A 24,156-nucleotide genomic window follows, 5' to 3' on the forward strand; every position below is an offset into this window, starting at 1 on the left:
TGAGGTACAAGCAAAGATTTTAACCAAAAATATCCCATTGGGGCATTTATAGAGCTTTGATGGCAATTGTGGGTACAGCATGCATCAGAACATCAGGATTAATTGAACTGGCCCCTGAAAAGGGAAAAGGAGCCCTAAGTAACTTGTGTTGCACTGTACGCCATTGATTAGTGAGGCCTTTCTCAACGCAGCGTTGACTCTTCTTTTTGAAGACCTCTGCAAATCGCCCTGGCATGCTTTCAATCAACTTCTACTGACTGATGGCCGCCCATTCTTGCCTATTCAATGCTTGGAGTTTGTCAGAATTTGTGGGTTTTTGTTTGTCCACCCGCCTCTTGAGGCCATGACTGTACAGGTGGAGCTTTTTCTCTGAATAGTCTCAGAGTGCCATAGCGAATTAATATTAAATGTAATATGACGGCGTATAACACTGCCCTTCAAGATTTTATCAGATCATTATCAGACCAGCAATATGAAGAGTGTTCAGGGCTTTTCTCAGGCCCAGTTACAGATTCTGTCGACACCTAATTTAACTGCTGTCCACTAATCCTAAAACAAAATTGCAGTGTATAAAAGAACTATTATTACATTAAAAGCATATATGTAAAAGTTCCTGTACTTGATATATTTGACATTGTATTTTTATATCAAATGTTCTGTTATGAGTCACTTCCTGCAATAAGTAAAGAGGATGTCTAGGGCGTTCTTCAATGGTATTCGTGGCTGGATCACATATAAATAACTTATTTGCCAGGATGTGAGCTTAAATCCGATATGATGAAACAGAATATTAAGTGCCAGGGCCCAAATAAAATATTGCATTGATAAATAAATTAACCTGATTTCCAAATCAGATAAATGTTTGACCAAATGTTTTTAAAAAGGAAACAATTAGCCCAGTAGGAGGTAATTATGTTGAGCAAACCCTATTGTGAGGAGACCTGCTTAAGATATGCAGATCACAGACATTCATCATCATCATCATCATCATCAATTTATTTATATAGCGCCAACATATTCCTTAGTGCCTTACAATTGGGGACAAACATAGTAAACTAATAAACAAACTGGGTAAAACAGACAAAGAGGTGAGAAGGCCCCGCTCGCAACCTTACAATTTATGGGATTCATTTGTTTTTGATCATGTATTCCACTTCCTAATTGACTTCCATTCAATAGGTAGTGTAAACACAAACCACCACTAAATGTAAATGAGAGAGCCAGATGCCTAAGTGAGAATTTTGGAGACAAAGGCCACATTTGAAAACCTATAATATGGGCTTCAAAAGGAAAATGTCTTCATAGTTCATATTTTGGTAAATCTTGGCGGCACTCCATACTGAGGAGCAGAAATCACACCAGGGTTGTGAATGACAGGTACTGGCGGCATCTGGGAACAGCTATAATCGCATATCTTTGGAAAAGGTATGTCACATTGTCATAATTACAGCATGTTTGGTATTTAAAAGTGTGGGAGATTATGACCAGTTTATGGGAAGTTATGTCTCTGGGATATATCTGTGAAGAATTACCCAAAGGTCAAAACTTTTGGAATATTTGTGAGAAAACTATAGTGACACCCAGGAGACATCCCTGCCCCCCTATTAGCATTAACACCGCCCTGTGAAGAACGTCGGTGTTGGGAAGGGGCAAGTTGTCAGTTTCTTGGGGATTAATATAAATGAAGGACAGTCTATCTTTTCTGCCTACCCTCAGGCATAAAAATGATGACACGTTATGCTCTGTACTTTTATCCCATTTGTTTTTATAAGGGTTTGCAAATCTTTAACTTTTTTTTCAATTCTCTGCAAGCATTGTACTATTTGTATATTAAATCTAACAATTTAATAGTTCTGTCCTTATTGCTCTAAAACAAATCCATTGCCTGTTTAGAAGAGACAGATTGCTAGGCTGGATTAACTCTTTAGAAACTAATGTGTGAAGGGTTAACTGTTTAGCTACCAGAGCACAGAGTGTGCACAATTGGGTGATTAAGTCATAAGCTTGCTATGGGCCTTATTCGTAGCTGGTGGCAGTTGCCGAGAGGAATGAAGCGTGCGTCTGTGTTGGGAAGGGACCAGTGAAATCTGTAGCCTTAGAGGAAGAGGTGAGTGTGAGATTTGGGCTGGAATCCTGTGTGTTCCCTTACAGTAAGCTTCCTAGTCATAAGTGCGCAGAGGGCAGTTTGTGACCGATAAAGGGGTTCAGGAGCGGTTTCCTGAGAAAATAGAGGTCATATATTGTATGACTTTTGGAATATATGAAAATATATCTAATCAGGGAGTAGCTAGAGGGGCTTATCCCTGACATATTGTATACATTTCTTTAGATCAGGGACGCAGTGCACTGATTTATATCATTGCAAATGTACTGACTTTTGATACTGTGTTATATTTTTAATGTACTGATTCTTGATGCAATAGACGTGTGCAGGAAATGTGTTTTTGCAACTGTCTGATGAAAGGACCCCATGTTAATCAGACCTTTTCATCTCAGTAGCCAACAGGTCTTTTAAGCCTGAAAGCACACAGACAAACTACAGGAATAATGCTAACGGCAAGTTTTAGGAAATCAGATTTATGTGAATTTTGTAAGTTAAATTGAGTTAACTTAATGTCTATATAAATATTTCATCCTGATGTTAAATCATCTGATGTAATATCAGACGTTTCTATGCCTGGTTGGATCAGGAGGCTGGGCTACCCCCTGACAACATGTGTGTCAGAATCTGTATAAAAATGTTGTTTCTTTTACCATGTAATGTATCATTTCCGTCTGTAACTTCTGGATGATCACCAGTACCTCGAATTGGTGTGGAAAAGTCCTTGTCAAGACACTTGAGCAATAAACCATCACAGCTTGAAGATTCTGCCTGTGACTATAACCTGTTTCCTGTGACCAACAGATAAGAGTTTACACTCTAATCCATTCCTCGGCTGTCCTGTGTTGAACCCAACGTTTGTGTCAACGCTCTGCCTGCTACCCAGCAGTCCTAATCCATAGTATGAAGTCAGGAGGTACCAGCCAACCCTCAGCAAAAAGGCATTATAGCAGCTATACCAGCTACCCCAGAAGTAAGCGGTTCTGGATGCTGCAAAGGAGCCCAGTGGTGGAAGCAGACTTCTCCTACAACTAGTGAGCAGGTGGTACTCGCAGTTGACGAGTGTCTGGTAGCAAGGTCACACCAGGAGTGGTCAGTAACAGTTGGTTACTGATGGTGAGAAGGAAACCAACATAAACTGTGAAGAATCTTCCTCCGTTCCTCCTTTTGATATCCTCACAGTGGGGACCATATGTGACAAGTTTGAAAAGGATAACTATATGTGATGGAATGTTCTCAAGCCATTAAAAGAGATGGAGCCGAAGGAATTCGTAATTCTTCATGGTCCTACAAACAGTGGTCCCAAAGTTATCTGATGAAGCCCCAGATATCGACTACCACCCAGACTCAAAGATAATCTTAAGCCACCAGTGCAAGGGTCAGTCAGCAGATAAATATGCATACCGGCAGATGGCGGTAATCTGTCAACTGGATTTGCAGGCATGGAGGAAAATGATCTGACTGATTTCAATAAGATTTATTCATTCAGACACACTGCTGCATCATATCCATTTACAATGCAAAGCTTTGATATGAATATCAGTATTAGTAAATAATCTACCATCTCAAGTCTCAAGAAGTTTTGTAACATATATTTTTGGACAAGGCTTCAATTAAAACTGCAACTGAAACATCATTCGATAGATATTGTTCAACTAATCAGATGCTATTGCTGCCTACCTTGACCTGGTGGGTCACTGACAATCACAGTACATGTAAGGAAATGATGTTTCAGTTGTATTCATTCTGACCGCCAGACTATCCCCTTGTAGAATGCTGCACAGTAACAAAACCTCAGTTGGATAGAATTGCACATCTTGCACTGCAAAATAATTTCAGGACTGTATTTCAGCTGTAGATTTTACAGCAAGCCTTTAGAGGCCACCTCTCGGCAGCAGTACACTCAATTAGAAGCAGAGTCTATCACGCGCTGCAGCTTTAATCTTCTGCTTTTTCGCACTCATTAGAGCAGACAGATTTAAATTCAGAACAGTTATTTCTCTAAGTGTATCTAGCAGAGGAAGCTGTAAATATGGAAAAAAATCCCTGCTTCACTCCGACACTCATGATTACCCCCACCCTTGTGTCTAACAGTCCAGTACATCTATCATTTTTATTTCCAGCAGCAGGCATTATGCTGTAGGTATGATTACTGTGAAATAGGTGTGTACCTGTGATGCTTTGTCTTCTGACAGCCAGCGAGCCATCCGGTGCCTTCGGCTGGTTAGCAGACTTAGTATAAGGACCTTCATCTGTGAAAAGAGGAGGGGAAATATAAAATAAAAATTAAACATCAATTTGGTAGCAGCTTCACTACTTCTGACATTATACAAGGCAATTACAGAAAATCAATACTTCTTCATAAAAGGTACACATTTCTTACATAGCACAGATAAGTGATCAAGTCACAGTAGTCAGGGTACTTATGTTATCATTATACCAAAGGAAAATATTTGCTTCACTTTATAATGCCTTTAAACAATGCATTTACCGAAATGTATTAGTCCGAGTAAAGACTAGAAGTATCTAAACCTATCTAAGAACAGTTCCTGTCCCAACAGTCCATTGTTCCCTTTGGCCTGCAGACCAGGGGCATTAATAGACAGTTGTGGGCCTCCATGTACCACTTAAGAAAATACATACACACGTGAGGCTTTCACAAGGGAGACACCCCTTCCCATGTGTGTAAAATATATACTATCTGTGTATATATATATATATATATATATATATATATATATATATATATATATATATATATATATATATATATATATATATATATATATCCATATCCATCCATCTATATCATATATTATTTTCCTAAGCAGAGTAATGTATGCACCATATGTCTCATGGAACATCTATGAAACATATGCCATGTTTAAATTGTCCCTGCACATACATAGGGCCAAGTCCAGGCACTACAGAGGGACCCAACGGTACATTGACAGGCCAGGATAAATCACAACAATTTGCTTTGCCCTACAATTCAGTATTGATCCTTGCATTGTTATGACCCTACTAAGCTCTTTTGTCATCTGAAAGAGAGTCATTGAAATGCATGGAATTAATGTATTTGTTTTATTCTGCTTAGTCACTTACTAATAGGTCAATAAACATTAGAGCGAATTTTACACACAATGCCACTAAAGCCTTAAACAGAAAATATTAAAAGAACCAAAAACACACACACACCTCTAGATGACATTTCAGTAGAGGATTAAAGTGCTGACCACTAGAGGTACAATGAAGTATAATGTAACATGAGAACAGTACTGTGATTTCCAGTTGAGGCTTATCTATGCTTGAGAGAGAACCTGTATGTCAGTAAAAGCCGTTTCATATTTAAGGAAGTGTTACAAATCACATCGCAAGTAAAAGCTATTCCCAAAAACACTAGACTGCATGGCATAGACTGGAAAAAACAGCATTACATTCATGACGAACCCCTTGAGATGTGGAGCATTCTTTGTGTAGTACATGGATGTGCATCATAATGGTATTCTATTATATGGATTGCTGTTTAATTTTCTCATCTGCTCTAGTTTGCTGCTCTTGGCCTATACTAGTTTAGCGGCATGCACACCTCACTCTCCCATCATGCACACTGTAGCTTTTTAAATCTAGTGCTGTTAGAATATGAAAGGGACATTATAAACACAAAGTATAGTGTGAAAATACATCACTATACATATATAGTCCGGCGTATGCACTCTAAAGAGGTCTCTGCTCTGCATTGCCAGATCCCCGCAACTCAAGGTTGCTCCAAACACTATTGTTATTCACCTGCCCAGAATTATTTTTCTCCAGACTATAGCTGACCACCAACTACCCAATTTTAAACCCACCACCTCCTCCAGAATGGATTCTCTCTGTCTGAATTGATGCCATCACCATACATACACTCTGTACTTCTGTACTTACTTGGGCAGCAGAAAAGACATGACCCAGCTATAATGAGGCATCAGAGCAGCAAAAGCTCCCACTGAATCGGGGCAGCCAAGGCCAGTGAAAAACTTTGGGGTCTATTTATTATAGGACGAAAAGCCCCATCTCCTGAGAAAACAGTAGCTCCCACCAACGGTAAGATTCCCCTTGCTAAGCCTACTTAACAAGCATTGCGGAAATACAGGTGATGCTGCAAACCTACTTCTACTACCACCATAACAGGATAGAATAAAGTATTGTTCAGCTGCCTCGCCGAGACTTTAATAATGTATCATGGCGATAGGTGATTTTCTATAACCACAATAAATGGCGATCGAAAACCAGCCCTATCAGTATATATTAAATAAACCCTTTAGTATTGCAAGATGAGAAACTGATCATGTCTCACTTGGGAGACTAACAACTCTGATTGCAGTATTTGACAATCTAGCAGCGAATCAGAGTGCAGCTGATTCATTCTAATTTGCTGTTAAACTATCATTTATTGCTCAGACAAACGGCTATATGCCTCTGCACCCGCTGACAGAACTGGGGCAAAGTGGGACAAAAACAGATACACTCCGGAAAATGGGACAGATAGGGAAAAGAACGACAGTGGTTGAGAGCTTTCATTTTGGTGCCCCATACAATAAGCCACCCAAGAATGTTGCCCGGTCAGACCATAGCTGCAGATCAGAAATGCAGTCATATCAGGCAATTGAAATGAATCAGATTATTATCGGACATGTTGGCTAATTGCGGTCCACAGAGGACCTTGACAATGTGTGAGATTTGGATGTTTGGCCCAAGCACTCAGCAGCCAGGCCATGTCCCATTTGACCAAAAAAAGCTGTAAACAGAGGGAGAACAGCTACAAAGATGACAGAATCCAATAAAACACTTTAAAAATTGAGACATTTGTACAAAACTTTATCTGCATTAAATAGCGAACAAGCAGGTCCTCCATAATTACGTATAAACAAACACAAATTATACATCAGTTTGAGGTCTGTGTCCCCTTCTTTAAATACTCAGAGTAGTATGCATGACAGTGATGGCTGTGATGCTCATTGAGTAGTGAACTTACCAGCTTCCTGATGGGCACTCTGGTGAAAGCCACATAGAAGGGCCATCACTGTACCTATATTACACAGCCAGAATTGTTCAAATCCAGGAGACTACTTATGCTTCTTCCCCATTTTACATCTGCTCATCCCCAGCCTGGAGATGTCCATGACTACTTTTAGAAGGAATTTGTGTCGAGTTGAATTAAAGTGTTAGGCTGCGGGTCCCCATAGAAATCAGCAGAGCAGCAGAATGCTTTATGCCTTGCTGTAACCCTGCTCTGAGCCTGGGCTGCAGAAATTAGTTTTAATATAGCTCCTGGTCTCAGTATGCAGATACTTGGCAGCTGTAACACAGATCCATTGCTGCATTGATATTTCTCCTCCCCCTCCCACCTCACAGCAGATTAATATGTACAAGCAGACAAGACGGAATCAACACAAACCTGTACTAGGCATACTTCTATTTAAATGTCTTATTTTCTGCTTTAACCTTAAATTTAGTTGTGGATCGGAAGTATACAATTAAACAAAATGAAACGGAGACGAGAAGTGCTTGTTTAACAAGCGGACACCCAATAAAATGTCTTATAATTGTATTTACATCAGATGCTTTTATTGTCTAGTATTTTCAATCAACATGAGTCCTAATGTTATCACTTTCATACGGTAACAGAGAAGGACAGAGAACAGCTTTTTAGGGAGCAATAAAACACAGGCATTAGCTGCTGCGACAGCCAGTGACCGAATGCCACAAATCTCTTCCGCTGCTGCAACATTAGTGTCATTTTAATGGAAAGTCGAGTTTTACCTTCTGCAGCAGGTTCTTCCTAAAGCAAAGCCTGCTCATATACATTCTGGCAGAGACGTAAATTCTGGATATTACTTGTTTTCCAAATGCTTGGGAGGAATGCCAGCCACGGATAGGAATACATTGCTAATTAGAATTAAACAAGCATACAGGTGGTGGGAACATAACACAAGTTATTTTTGTGGGGGAGGGGAGCTGCCTAAACATAACAAATAAATGAATACTTGGAAGAGCAAAAAGTCACTGCTTCAACTTTTGTGTGAGAACATACTTGCTAAAATTTGAATACAATTTTCAGTTTGGCACACACTTTACAGTCTATGGATAATTATTATTGTTATTATTATTATATTAATTATAATATTATGAGATGATATTAAGTGTACTATCATATCACCATGAAATGTAAATTGAACAAATTTATATCATTGTTCATATATTAAATACTCATTCTTATTAAATATTCATTTATAAATCCCATAGATACAGATAGATCAGATTATGTTTAATGTGTCTAAGCAAAACAGTACTGTATGTAGAAATGGTCAATACTGAAATTCTGTGACACTTCCGAAGACAAATTTTTAAAACTTGGTACTGACCCTGGAAATTAGAGACCGTTTGCAACTGTGTGATAACATTCAGAGCACAAAATGGGAAATAATCTAGAAAATGAATGATTCACACATCTGCCAAAGCTTAGTCTATAGAGAATCTCGTCTAAGTGCCGTTCCAGCATGTTTATATTTAACCAGGTTCCCAGGAAAGTACATGCTTCACAGCGCTTAGCTAAAATTTCCTATAATAAGATTGGTCTTTCTTAATACATGGTATCATTAAAGTACAGTTTAGTGGCAATATCCCTATTAGTATGCAAGAATATTTCGTCTTCCAAGATAGTCATTACAATAGAGTAGTCCCTTCTAGCTTTAGCTGAACACAAGAAATTAGAAATGCACTCAGGTAATATTTTGTGCAGCTCATCCTCTTCCTTTCTGTCTTTTCCTTTCTCTAGCTGTAGTTAGAGAGGGCAGGTAGTAGTTTGTTGTTTCTAGTTTATAGGTGCTGACCTACTTGAAGGATCAAGTGAAAACACCGGTGGTGCAAGACATAGGCAATTGACAATTTAATACTCACACACTATGTCCAGAGTTGAAAGACGCCAGAATGGAGGCAGCAGATCTTGGAATAGCTGCTGCACTGTTCCCAGATAAATGAAAGCATCACTGGTACCACTAACGGATCACAGGAGAATTGCCAGCAGCCAGTAGTACCCGTCATAGGTAAACCCGTAAGTTAGGGATGGCTAGTGTTTTTTATGGATTATAGTTCATTAGCTGTTTGTAATTCACTTCCAATATTAATACTCTTGTAGAGCAAGTGGAGGGGAATATATAAAGTCAGACGTTTCCCTTTCTCCTCATCTCCCAAACACTTGAAAGATAAAAGAAGCTGTAAGCCTGGCAGAAAATACACCAGACAATGTGGTACCACTGAATCCAAATAAGCTTAACCTTACAATGACTATGTCCTAAGTCAGTCTCCCCTAACACCTGTGGGCTGCAGGGGCACAGGTTATGCAGAGAAATGGACACATACATAGACTACACAAGATCAATGAGTTGTGGACTTTGTCAGAAAGGGATTACGAGATAGAAGTCCCTCTGGGAACATGATAAAATTCTTTGTCAGATTCAGAATAGCAGCCAAATTGGAAGCTTTATACACCAGTCTGCAAACATTACAGGAAGCTTGAGTAATCTCTCGTTTCTCCACCACAGATGGACACAGGCTTTAATTCCAGACTCTGAGGTTTTCCATACCATTCTAAATTTAAAGATACTCCATTACATGGCCCCTGCAGGACATATAATCTGTAAACTCAGTTCTCATTGCTATAAGCAAAGGAGATTTTTCTCACATCTATAGATTCTCAGGATTCCTACTTCCATATCCCTGATGCAGTTCATCATCAGAGAATACTCATGTTCTGTGTCCTGGGACAGCATTTCCAGTTCACTTGTCTTCCCCTCTGGGCTGGCAACATCCGGAAGAACTTTCACCAAGGTGTTCTTTACACTGGTGGCAAAATTATGGAAATAGAGCGCCACTCCCTGGACTACCTGGATGACATCATAGTGAAGTCAGAGTAGATGGTCCGATCCAGGATGGCTCAAGCAATGACAATTCTGCAGGAACATGGCTGGATTGTAAACAAGGCAAAAAGGTAATCTTGGAGTAAAATAAACACTGTACAAAACAGAATATCCTACCAAAGGAGATATGCATCAAGATCCAGTCATTAGCTTGTCAGTTACAAGTCCAACATCAGATTAAAATACGAAGAGGCCTTCGCCTAATAAGAACATTTCCTACACCATAGGAATTCTCTCTTGGGCAAGGTGTCATATGCAAAATCTCAAGTTAGATTTAATCAATAAAATTGCAGACAAATATCTCTGGATCATGCCATTCGATTAACAAGAACCACCAGGGAGTCTCTCAATGGTGGTAGAATAGGAAATTAAGAGAGCTGGGAGTGTCTGTCAGAACCAGGCTGGACAATACAACAGACTTTAGTACTACATGCTGAGCGGTTCATCTAATGTGAAAGGTAGCACAGGGAGCATGGTCACAGAAGGGGAATAAATTACACATAAATGTCCTGGGTTTGTGAACAGTCTGAAAAAAAATAAAACAGTCATTTCATCCTCACTTACAGGAAAAGTGTCTCAAGGTATTCTCAGAATACAAGACTGTAGTCACCTTCATAAATCGCCAAATAGGTAACATGAGCAGGGCCATGATGACAGAGGTGGTTAAAGTCATGTCATGGGCAGAAAGAAACCAGAAGTTGCTCTCTGCAATTCACATGGTGCCGATCTCAGCATAAAAAATTGTTTATCCAGGGGAGTAGACTCTGCATCAATATTCCAACTGTTAACAAGAAAAAGCAGCTGCCCTCAAGTAGACTAATGGTGACAGATCAGTGCCCAGATTCTTCTCTGGTCAAAAAGGGATAGATGTTCTGAAATCCCATGGACCTATCCACTAGGCATGTCATTTCCTCTCATTTCTTGCACCCTGAAAAAGATCATAATAAAAAAAAAAGCAGAAGTCATAGCAATCCTTCCATCAGGCCACAATGCCTGTGGTTTGCAGAAGCTTGGGAGATGCTTCAGGTGCAACCATGGCTATTCTCTTTGGCCAGACCTCCTACACCAAGGTCAAATTCTTCCTCCAAATCTAAAGAGGCTATATTTGATAGCATGAAGATTGAGTGGTCACTGCTAAGTAAAAGAATTTCAGAAAAATAATTGACCAACTTCAACAGTCAAGGATAAATACTTCTTAAGTAATTTATTATCTAGTTCGAAGAAATTCATCATGTGGTGTCAGCCTAAAGTGGATCTAGCTTCTGCTACTATTGTACATGATCTTGATTTTAAGCAGTGTGGCCTTAGCAAAGATCTCGTCCTCTTAACTCTAAAGGTACAGAGGTGTCCTCACTCAATGTGAGGACTAATTCTCTTTACTGCTGTAAAAAAATAGACTATAAGGTCTTTTCAAGCTAACTTGACATAAGACACTAAGAGCTAGATTTACTAAGCTGCGGTTTTGAAAAAGTGGGGATGTTGCCTATAGCAACCAATCAGATTCTAGCTGTCATTTTGTAGAAAGTACTAAATAAATGAAAGCTAGAATCTGATTGCTATAGGCAACATCCCCACTTTTTCAAACCTGCAGTTCAGTAAATCTAGCCCCTAGTCCTCTTTGACACCATGGGATCTCAATTTAAGGACTAATCCAGCTTTTTTGTGTTTTTCTGGCGCCCACTTTCATATCAAATTGCCATCTTATTGTTCCCAAGCTCCTGATGATAAAGAAAACTACACACATTAGATTATTCAGGGCAGTCTCTGTGTACTTATCTAGGACTGTGATTTAGGAGCACAGAACAACGCTTGACCTAAGTGTTACTTCACGTCACTGTGAGTAGTAAGGGTTGCAAAGGTTACACAGTGCACCTATTTCTCAAGCCCTGGCTAGCTGATGGGCATGGGTGTAAATGACCAGGGGGGGGGGGGGGGTTTGGGGGTCCCTGCACATGTAGGTGTTTCTTTTTATAAGTAGTGGGACACAGGTGATGTCACTTTGTGGTGCAGTGCAATAACCGTTAGAATAATTTGGACATCAGACCATGTCTATCACAAACTGAACTCTTTATTTACACTCCTCTTCCTCCAGCATGATAATCATAATGATTGCAGCAATAAAAAAATATATATACAGCTCCTTATTCCTCCTGCACAGTTCTTAATGTTATCTAGATGTTATATCACATAGTTCACATTTCTCTTACCCTCCAGTAATCTATACTTCACTGTAGTTCACCCCTTCTCTGCAGGGGCACTCACATGGATGGTAACAGGCAGGCAGCTTCTCTTCAATGCAGTTCTGACACACGCTGTGTAACTCTCAACTGCAGCTCACCCCTCCTCTGCGGGGATGATTTATCCTTTGGGCTCTGACACATTCCTCTGTGTACTCTCAGCCCCTGGCTCTGACACTTCAGCTACCATGCCTCTTGCAACAACCCTCCCTCCAGGGTCTCTTCCATATAAAATGTTCCCTCTCTCTCCTGGTGTTCACTAGGCGGCGTTACATAAGAAAGGAAGTGCCCCATCCAAACAGATCATTTGGACATAGATTAGACTAGTCAATGTACTGATACTCAAGAGAAATGGATAATGTGCCAGAAATCCGGAAAATTTTCTCAACAAAAGCAGTGGCAAACTCTTGGGCACGTAGGACTAATGCCTCAACAGTGGATCTCTGCAAAGCTGCTGGGTGGTCAACTATTTATATCTTTACCAGACACTATCTACTGGCTGTGAAGTCATCTGCAGATGCACAGTTTGGGAGTCATATTTTCTACACAGCTACTTAATAAAATGGTCTTCCCCTATGCTGCATATATGGCTGATCTAGCGTTTGCTCACCCTCCATACTATTATTGCTTGGGTTCAACCCATTGTAATGGCTCCCATGCAAAATGGAAGAAGAAAGAGGCAAATTAATAGTTACAAATAATTCCCTTTCCTTGAGATACTCCATGCCAGCACAAATCTCCCACCATCTTGTTCCATACATTTATGCTTATGTATTCCAGGAACAGCTTCAGAAGTAGCTCAGACACAGGGAAAGAGGAGGAGGCTGCACTTTGTGCATTTATATTTTCCTGTCTCTACCTAAAACTAGAAAAGACTCACCCATTGTAATGCCTGCATGAAGAAAAAGGAACTATATATAATTTGCCTTCTTGTTTAAGAAGAATAGAAAGTGATTATGTGCAAAGTCGCCCCCACCCACTGGTGTTTAAACGCAAGTGCAAAGCATGCAACTGCAAATTACAATAAAACATTTTCTAATTTTTGTTTCCATACCAAATTGCATACATACTACCGTCTGAGTGCGTTTACATTGTAGCTCTTTTTTGGATGTTGGTTGATCCATTTCAATGCATGTCAAAGCCCAGCCATCTTTATGAGAGCTCATTGTATACATACATACCCACTGTGCTTAACAAGAGCAGTTCCTGGTTACACCAGCGAAGTACTGTATATTTCCTGTTCACATCAAAGGTCCATTCCATTCTATGGGGGGGTATTCAATTGTTAGCGTTAACGGGGAAAAATGAGTGCTCAAAAAATCTTAGCGTTTATACGGTAATTACTCGCGGCGAGCTGAAATTCCGCGAGTAAACTACCGTATTAACGCTTTTCTCGCGCAATATTACCGTATAAACGGTAATATTTTTTGAGTGCTCGTTTTTCCCCGTTAACGCTAACAATTGAATACCCCCCATATGGTTTACAAAACTCATTGAAAGAATTAAACCATTGAAATGAATGGTGATCCACTACACTATTGTATTTCCCCCACATCAATAGACATTGTCACGACTATGCGCTGCGTACCTGCTATCTTTGGCACTACTCTAAGGAAGGTGCAGAATCTAACGTGCCCCTGGTATTCACCAAGGACCCCCGCAAGGAGGTATGGACTCCGCCGCAGGAGACACGCAGGTCGCAGTCCTTCCACGAGTCGGATAGTGAGGGACGCGAGAAGAGTTGTCAGACAAACCGGGTCGATAACTGTGCTGGAAATGGAGGTACAAAGGAGTATCCGGAGGGATGGTGAAACAAGCCGGGTAGGCAACGTTCAGGAGGCGCAGTACAACAGGGAGATCCAAATGGGGTAGTCAAACGGTCTGGGTCAAAAGGTCACAGGCAGGCAGAAGAAGAGTCAGAAACTGACTCTGGAATACTGGAACGCTGGAGGCAGGTAAGTGGACAGGAGGTAGGCAGGAAGTGCCTTAAATGGTATGGCTGTCCAATGGGGAGCGGCGGTGCTGTAATCAGCTACGGGACGCGCGTGTTTGCTGAAAGGGCGGGCGATCGGAAGTGAAGCGTAAGCAACCAGACGAGCGAGGACTCGGCATAGGTGACCGTTCCGGAGAGATCGCAGGACGACGCCTGACAGACATTCAATTAAACTACTGATGTGACACCAAAGAGGTGTCTACCTGGGACCCCCCTCACCGCAATCCAAACACAAGGAAACTGTCTCATGGATTACAAACTCAAGATGTATTTCAATAAAAGTTGATTTGGGGAGTGCTTTTTAGCGCAGAGCTTGTAGTCTCTGGGAAGCGAGAGACTATAGTTTTGTTTTATTTATTTTTTTTACGTGGCTCCAGGCCTGTGCTGACCTGTCTGGCACATGTATACGTACCATAAATTCAAGCATGAGGACCCCACACTTTTTGTCCCTCTGTTTTAGCGGGAACCATCCTGGGATGTTTAACGCTGGGGTTGATTGAGGGATTTGGTGTGACAAATACTGATTTTTTAATCATTTATGTACAGAGCTTTCCCACTCATTTCAATCGTAAATCATAATTTCAAATGGGTTTCTACATATAGCACACATGCTGAAAACACCATTGAAGGGAATGTACCTTTTTCATTTTCAACACATCTGCAAGAGTCAAGTACAAATCAGCCCTACTATTAACAGCATATGAAATGCTTATGGGACTCATGAACAAAACACACAGACTTTATATTGCATTTTTTTAAGCAAATGCAACACCAGGAGGTAAAAGCCCTAAAAAAGTATTTAGATACATTTTTAAATTTCCACTAAAAATAAATGATGGTTTACATGAAATGCATCACCAAAAGTCAAACACTTAACTGCTAGGACGTAAAAGAAGGTTGGTATAGCATGGAAACTGTCTGTCACAGACAGTAAATGTAACCAAAGCAGTGTTTAATAGGACAGGAAGCATCTCAATCTAAGTAAATTTAAAATAAATGTCCTCTCCCAGCAAGTGCCACCCAGCAGAAACCTGGTGCAATGTTTGTATGGCATCCCCAACTAACATTTAACTATCTAATACAATTTTTATTGTGTTATTTTTTTTTCCAAAATAGAAAAGGGTCTGTTTTCATAGTTCGGAGCCTGCACTCTTATTACAGTGATAAACAATTCTTGTATTATTATTTTATTGCCGTGGTACATGAGCAATACTCATCTGCCACCGCGAATACTATCCATAGCAACTAAAATTATTTATTGTTTTTGAGACCTCTTTTCTGCTCTACTGAGCATGTGCTTATACTGTGGGCTATCCCTGATAATTTTAAACAGATAATTAATAAATTATATTTTTCAGTCCTCTCTTTCGGTTAACATTAATAAAAAAACACTTAGCGGTGGTACTTAATAAACATGCTCTGCCGTAACCATCAAAAGGTCTTTTCACCTTCGATAAAATGAGAATCCTATATACAGCCATTCTATAGATACACTTTCTAGAAGAGTGTACAGAACACATATCTCTCCTGCTGGGTTTTCATCTTTGGTTGAGATTGGCATATGTAGTCTTCGATACACGGTCATCCCATACTACTGCATTACATAGCTGACGGCATCGGGGTGTGTGAGTAGCCCAGCAGAACCTTTGGGTCTATTGTGAAAATATAACAATAATAATTTCATAAATGGATATTTTATAATACTATGTTTACCACTACAACTTGTTTAATAATTGTCAAAACCCGTTATAAACAGGGAGTTGACAGCCTGGTTTGTGATGCTTTTATATGCCCTCCAGAGTCATCCTTTTTAATGCCTATAGCCCTAATGAACGGGTATATAGAGTAACCCCATGCAGGCAGACATAAAAAGTATTTAATAAAGCATCCCTTTCCTGGCACAGATACTTGTGAGACTTAGAACTTACACTTTGTATGCACATTTCGAGAACTCCTCATACTTCAGAGTGAAACTCATTTAAGGTTCATAGCAATGAACTTATTTCTTCTACAATGCAAATTCATCCTCAACAAAGCCTGAGGGCATGCTCATTTGGCAGGACACAAATTATCCATTTTCTTTATCTTGTTCCAGCTTACTTAATGTTTGAAAAGTATCCCCTGAACATTGGCATAGAAAAAAGCACACAAGTATATAGACTTTTTGAACTTTAGTACAAGAACTACCATGTATTAAGAAGCCAAACAATGCCGTTAGGGATATTTCTTTTGGATGCTGTGAAGGTTAAGGGTAAGTTAGAAATTTAGAGATAGACGTGATCCAAATGTGTCTAATATTTCAAGTCAGGAACATGGCCAACAGCATCACAGCCACAACAGGTCACAGTACAGCAGCAGTTGAAATGGTCAGACAAAGTTAGCAGCAATTAGTCTGACAGGGGCCAATTATTTTTTATGGAGTACAAAGTGTGTGCTGCATTCACCCAGTGCATGGTGTACATAAAACATAAGTGCATGGGGGCTCAGGTTTCAAGGTCCTCCTCAGAGGACGAAGGGCCCCACCCCTTAAGCCATAGTGGCTTTTGGGGGCAAAGGCTCTTTATCAACGCTTTGTTGCGTCTCTCATGGCTGACTCTGGAACCATAAGGGGTAAGGGTGTTTAGAGTCACTAATATCTTGGAGACAGGTGTCCCATAACAGTCCAGACCCTCAGCTCCACAATGTGGGGAAAATAATAAAGATAAAAAGAACCAACCATGCAACGTAAATGCAATATGTTAAATAAATAAGTAGCTTAAAGCCCAAGCCTTTTCGCTGGACGTGTAAAATTGTTCTTGCCTGGCCAGGGTAAAACAAAAACAAAAGCGCTATTTCAAAATATCCAAGTAAACAAGGTCACAGAGTACTGTTCCAAGTACTCACTGCTCATCTGTGCAACGTTCATGTAACATAGCACCTTGGCTACAATCATCCAACCGCTTAGCCAGGGGACCAAGTAATGATGCCCAATGTACCGTGGTACCTTTAAACCCACACCTATGTATGGACACATCTACACTCTGAAAAGCCTGACAGAAGCTAATACAGTGCTCACAAGCAGCAAGCACTGCACTCTGAAGGATCAAAAGAGAGACAGCTAGGCCTTATATGCAGCATAACCCTCTCAATTATGAGTAAGCAGGTGGAGCTATTACTTATTTCTGGGTAGACACCAACACTATAGTTGTCATGCTTTTACAAAGCATGACAGCTATGGTGTTTGTCTCCCTGGAAATAAGTAGTCTTTGTGGATATTACATTTAACGTGAATTCTTAAAGTCTATTAAATCGAGGTTTGATGCAGATAGGCCCAAAAATAATGTTATCAAATGGACCTGTAAGCTACACCCTTGGACCAGTTATTAGGTACATATTACCCTATGCTGCAGGGAACCTTTGAGACGTGTTAAGGAACTCGTTTTCTAAAGTACAAGGCTTTATATAGCCCTTTAACTCACATTATGTTACAATCATCATCCTCATCCAGGGTCGTCTTTCCCATTGGGCACAATGGGCAGGTGCCCGGGGGCCCTGCAGCCCAGGGGGGCCCGTCGGAGGCAGCAAAAAAAAAAAAAAAACCTGGAAAAAAAAAGACAATACTTACCTTGCGGTCAGCTGGCGATCCGGCTCCCTCCATGGTCTCCTCCTCCATGCGGCGCTCGCAGTGCATGTCGGGCGTGACATCCAGGTAAGTATTGTCTTTTTTTTTTTCCAGGTTTTTTTTTTTTTTTTTTGCTGCCTCCGACGGGCCCCTCTGGGCTGCAGGGACCATATATATAATCATTATTTTTTTTTGTATATATAGGGGCCCCGGTGCACTGCTGTGCCCGGGGCCCCAAGATGTTCTTAAGAGGGCCCTGTCCTCATCTATTTATTGATATAGCGCCACTACAATGCCAATGTGTATGAGCCCTTACCTACAATATTCCTTGAATACAACGGATTTGTCAGGAGAATTGTGCCTATTTCCCAAATGTATAGGCAGAGAGATTCATCCCCAACACCTTAATTTAACCAATTCAAAATAGAGTATAAAGGCTTCCAATGCAATATAGTGTCATGTTGTTTTCCTTGCATACCAATCCTGAAATTTGTAGATACAACTCCTATTTTGGTCTATTATATTCCAAATAATATATTATTTAGCATGTTTAAAGGTCTTTTAATATCAATCATTAACCAAGAGAGCATATTTGAGCAGATTTCTGTAGGCTATTTGTTAATGTTCCATACGATCCTTAATACAAATGGTGTTTAAGACAGTTTTTAATTTTGTCCAAAATGGATAAGAATTCACCAGGTTGACAGGCAGCAATATATAGTTCTGCTGCTAAAGTAATATATTTGATATTAAATTGAGGCAGAGGTCAGCCAAGTAACATCAACTATATTGATAAATCAAAATTAAGAAAAAATATTAGCAAGGATAGTATGGACTTTCCCCTGATGTGCCTTATTTTGACCATTTCCACCATATGCAACATTTGAAATGTTGTATGTTACTTTGAAACATCACTATGGGGAAAGATGACGGATAATGTGGATAAAAATATTATGAATTATGAAAATATAATGTCCAATATATCTCCTGGAACATATAATAGATTTGTTTGTATTATTCTATATTTGAAGTGTAATTAGCTGTATTCAATATTGTACCCTATTATACCCCATTCACCATCTATTAATAAACTAACTCTTCACAACTAGGTATCTCTTTGCTCACTCACAAAATCCCTTTTCATTTTAGTTCATCTTGCCAACAGTGATGCTTAAACACCTACCAAGATATTTATCTAACTTGCTATAAAGGCATGTACTGAACATCAACCTTTAAATATACTTGGAAACAAAAAAAAATATCCATTTATATGTATTATAACTTTTACAGTAGTCGGGGAAAAAGAAAATTATTTTGAGGCATATTTGAGAATCATTTTGCATATCTTTTAAAACCTGAATCAGTCATTTGGAAGCACTTTATAGACCTTAAATCACCCGATTTGTCAAAGAAGTACATGTAATCTTTACGGTCATTATCACAAGTGTTTCGATTTGTCTAAGCTTGGAAATGGATTTTCTACATTTTTAAACTTCGTTTACTTTTGGAAAAAAGAGGGGAGAGGTTAAAGACCTAACAAGCAAGACGACATTAAAGGGCATCATCAAAAGCAAACTCAAAGGCATGGTTAATGTACAAGTAGCATAGATTCTGCAGCGATAAAAGGGGAGATCAGATGTAATAGACTTGTAACTTTCGAGGTAAATATTATATTTGATATGTGGATTTTGAAATTCCCCGTTCCAAAAGATCTCTAGATAAAGGCAATTACAAGAGGAAGACAAGTAAATGATTTTGTTATGGTGATGCCTTCAAGCAAAAGATTTCAGCAATTTCATCTCACATAAAGCAACTGGCATCCAAATATAAAGCAAATTTTTCTGTATCTTCAATGGACATTAGGATTCCCTCCACTTAAATTAGTATATGATATATAATATTGCTAGGGGATCATAACATTGTTATTAAGGCACACTGACAACACATACATTTAGATTTAGAACATGTTCTTTAAAAAATATTCCTTTCAATTTAGTGCCTTTAATCAGCCTCTTTGGCTGTCAGATAACCTAATAACCCTTTCTTTGCAAGCTGTGACTGGCAAAGGGAGCTGTTCAACAGTAATAGCAATAAAAAGACTGTATAGAAGTTCTAGTTTATACAGTTCAACAAGTTGTGACTAAAATCATACTTGGCTAATCTCCCGGAATGTCCATGAGACTCCTAAACTAGGAGTCCACCTGGAATACCGGCAGAGATCATGCCCAAAACACATGATTATGTGAGTTGTATAGAATCATGTCATCATGGCTCCGCCCCTTGCTGCGCAATGATATTGTCACTCCCAGAGAGGAGGTCCAGAAAGTAGGCAAGTTTGACTAAAATACTTGTTGCTTTAGTGCAATATCTATAGGAGTAAATTAATGAATGAAGATCTGCCTTCTGGAGTGGTAGATGCAGAATAAAAACATGCTAACAGACGGGTATCTAGTAGAGATACTCCAACTTGTTTCAAAGTGGGTCTCGCAGCAGTTCTAAACTTTGAAAATTCAAGCTAAATTAGTACTTTTTTTGGACCCAAATTAAAAAAAGTCCCAAAATTGTATCATACAGCAACCAAGTTCAAATTGGTCAAATTAGATTGACTTTTAATTTTGACCATGTCCGATCCTGGTTCCATAGCTGAAGTCATAGCACCCACTGAGAGGCAGTAATTACATATTGTAAGTAAATTACCAACCTGGAACAATTGCCTGCAATTTATATATATTTCCATTTTTACTGCTTGCATTACCCTGGAATACTAAATATTTGTGTGTCTGTATGCTGGGCTGGTAGGCCTCAAGCCCCTTATTCTGATGGTTCCCATAAAAAATGCATAGATGCAATGTCCTTGCAGGTTACATTCACAACACAAACTGACCGTTCTGATGCTTTTTAGATATATGTTGTAGACTAACATTATTAGAGGATAAAAAAAGGTCTATAGTTATTAACATTTTTACCACTGCTATTTTTCTGTTTTGCTTTTTTTTTACAATTATTGTTAATTAAAATTAAAAACTGCATAAGATAAATGCACAGAGCTGGTTTACCTTCTTGTTTTGTGCCTGATCGAAAATGGCATCTCCACAGTAACACAAGAATGCTGAGGAAGACACATTGGTGGTCCCCAGACACTAATGCCAGCATGTTGGCAATAGTGCCAGTACATCCACAAATCTGGAGGACACTACAGCAATCCAGAATGATCTAATGCCTTTCTTTCTGAAAGGCGGGTTCAAACACCTGATAAGTAATATAATCACTGCTTTTATTTCTACTCCTCGAACAGTGACAGAGGATCGTGTCACACAGGCGTTGCAGAATGGCACAAAAGGTATTCTGAAGTACCCAATGAGATTTAAAAATAGAACATACATATGGGCTTAGTGGACACAAATATATCCCCATGCTACTGTTTATAAATTCAGCAAAGGAGTGGACCCAGAACCAAAAACAAAACTTACAATTCTAAACTACTGGCTTCATATTATCAGGCCCCTGGGACTAAAAGGGGTATGTCTGCAGATCAGACACCTGTGTCTCTATAATAAAACACAATGAGTGTGTTTCTGTGTTGGATAGTTTTGATTGGAGCAGAAATCTGTTGGTTGACTGCAGGGTTCCTCCCTTTCTTGGGTAAATACCGGCCTTCCAATCTCTGTTCTAGGCACTGTAAAACAGAACCAAGGAAGCCCGAGGGAGAAGAGAAGATCAGAAGGGAAGAAAGAAGTCATTCATGGTGTGAAGGTTACATCTTAGCGATAAGAAAGGTGATGTAAGGCTGGTGAGGTATTATTGAAGACCTTGTAATTTAAGACTAGGATATTGAATTGTATTCTGTATGTGACAATTTCCTTCTGCCAATTTTCTTCAAGACTTCAATCTGCTGCATATAATAACAACTGCAAGTCCACTAGGCAAATTCAATTCTCTACTTCTAAACCAATTTTCTATATAATAAGGTGAGACAGACAGTCCCCTTATTTTGCAGTCTATCGTTATTTATTCAAGGCTTTGTGCAGACGATAGCCCAGTCTACCGTGTCATTTTAATAAATTGTTATACATCTTATACGCACCAGACACTGTTACGGAATGCACATTTAAATAACTTATAAGATCATTTTATTAATTCTCTATTTAATTTCCTCACTCAGCCATTCAATGGCCTCTAGACGGAATTGATGGAAAAATGCAGGAAGTCATTTTAGGTCATCTAGGTGAAGTAGAAAGAGACGTAGGATCATATTTAAATACATACTTTTGGGGATATTTGAGAAAAGAAAAAGACTGCTTTTGTAATATGCACAAATGTAAAATGTTTCCATGCTGATGAAGATGTAAATAAACTTCCCACCCCAAACTATTCTCTTCTCAGTATTTCAAGGATCAGATAGGAACCTACAATTGTCTTATTAACATGAAGTCTGGTATGCACTAGAAAAAAAAAAAAAAAAAAAAAAGATTCCCCACACAGTCTTAACTCAAATGCCTTCAGGTCTGATAAACAAAATATTGTTTTATGAAATACATCTTTTTATAAATAAAACTACTTGTATAACACACACAAAGTGTCAATGGCACCATGATTACTGCCTGGCATATCCCCAAAGACAACTAGCATTGTCTATACATGTCATCAACTAGTTTGTGTGCGCAGTGTAGAGGTGGGAAAGATTCCTCCTGTTTAAACATGTATTACAGAAATGTAAAGGAACAAATCAGAAATTGGTGTGCTTCATCTTCATTAACAAGGTGCCACTTCATGGCTTATTCACAACAATAAATATGAACACCTAGAGCACAATGTAAATTAAAAAAAAGTTTAAAAAAAATGAGTAAAATAATAATATCCTTAAAAGGACCACCAAACCCAAAATTATTAGTTGTGTGACCATTTACAAATATCAGAACAGAAAGTATTTGAGATAAGGTTGTAATCATGTGTGGGGTTGATTTTTCCTGTGCACAGCACATATTTGTTGTGAAGTCTATTAAAAAAAGCACCGCAGTCTGCGCATACTCACATTTCTCAAACTGTGGATAATAACAGAACACTGCATATGTAATAGTTTCATTTCACATTTTTAACTTTAAGGGGGGTATTCAATTGTTAGCGAGTTCGTAATTTCGAGCGCGTTGAGTCTTTTTTTTTTTTTTTACTATTTTCCAGCGCGGAAACTTCTCTTTTTTTTTTTTTTTACCGAAACGGTGTTATCGCGCTCCAAACGTTTGTCAATGTTAAAGTATAGGCTGGATGCGAACCCTCAGCGGAAAAAGCTATTCAATTGTTTTTTAACGCTGAGTGTGAAACAGGCAAATCTGCTGTTTCATCTCGCACCTCCTTGGTCTGCTAAAAGAAAAAAAAAAATTTTAAGTTCAGAAAAATATAAACTAAACTGAAAAAATAGGTGTAAAAGTTCATTAAAATAACCTGAAAACTGAAAAGTACTATTATTTTAACAAAAAATAACAGTGTAAAAATTAATAATTTTTTCTAAGTTCCCCCTTAAAAAAATCCATTAGTGGTGCATGTACTTAAACTTTACTTTTTTTAGGGGGGGGGGGGTGGTTGTGCCTGACCTCAGTCAGCTCTCATCAAAATTGTGAAAAGTAGCATGTTATTTATTTTTAAAACCAAAAGCGTTTGCTCCCCACTCTATTTAGTCTTAGCCCTAGTGCTGGCAGGCTATTGCTGTGTGTGTTAACATCTTTGAAAATTTTTGCGTAGGGCTCCCCCTATTTTAATTGAACCAGCACTTGGCAAACCAGCCGGGGTGGTAGACACTATAGCGGCGGGGGGGTGGGGAACGCAGTTTGGGTCCCACGGCCATAATGACTAAACACCCACAGACATATATTTAACTATATATGTGATAACCACACTTAAGTGTAGGCACGACAAAAGAGGTTTAACTATTTTTCAGGTAGGGGGATTACAGTAATTTCTAATTTAAAGCAATCACTCACACCGCTGTGTTTCGCACCCCCAAGATCTTCACACCTGGAACATCCTACTTCAACTCGGCCAACCTTCTACAGACCACGACCAAATCTATCTATCCAGCACAGCCATACCAACCTCCTAGAGCAGTGATGGGCCACTGGCAGCTCTCTGAACCTTCACCTGCGGCCCCCAGCTCATCCCTGCTTTATGATCAGATGTGTTTGTTGTAACATTTGTTTAAACTGCCTGCTGATATGTTATTACAGCTAGGTGTCTCTTTGATTAAATGTATTGTTTCAACTTACTACAGA

The 24,156-nt window shown here is 39.2% G+C and overlaps 1 protein-coding gene across 16 annotated transcripts in view; it reads right to left on the reverse strand.

Moving 5' to 3' along the window:
* GRIP1 (glutamate receptor interacting protein 1) overlaps positions 1-24,156 on the reverse strand; it is a 473,755-nt gene that overhangs the window by 156,824 nt on the left and 292,775 nt on the right. For 15 of the 16 annotated variants that reach the window (XM_075209477.1, XM_075209466.1, XM_075209465.1 and 12 more), the window contains exon 2: positions 4,273-4,353. In XM_075209477.1, coding sequence (XP_075065578.1) covers positions 4,273-4,353 — 81 coding nt within the window. Of the gene's footprint in view, positions 1-4,272; positions 4,354-7,118; positions 7,355-24,156 lie in introns of those variants that run through there. The other variant, XM_075209478.1, reaches the window with a different exon arrangement.

This window comes from Mixophyes fleayi, chromosome 4 (assembly GCF_038048845.1).
Source record: "Mixophyes fleayi isolate aMixFle1 chromosome 4, aMixFle1.hap1, whole genome shotgun sequence".
Lineage (NCBI taxonomy): Eukaryota > Metazoa > Chordata > Amphibia > Anura > Limnodynastidae > Mixophyes > Mixophyes fleayi.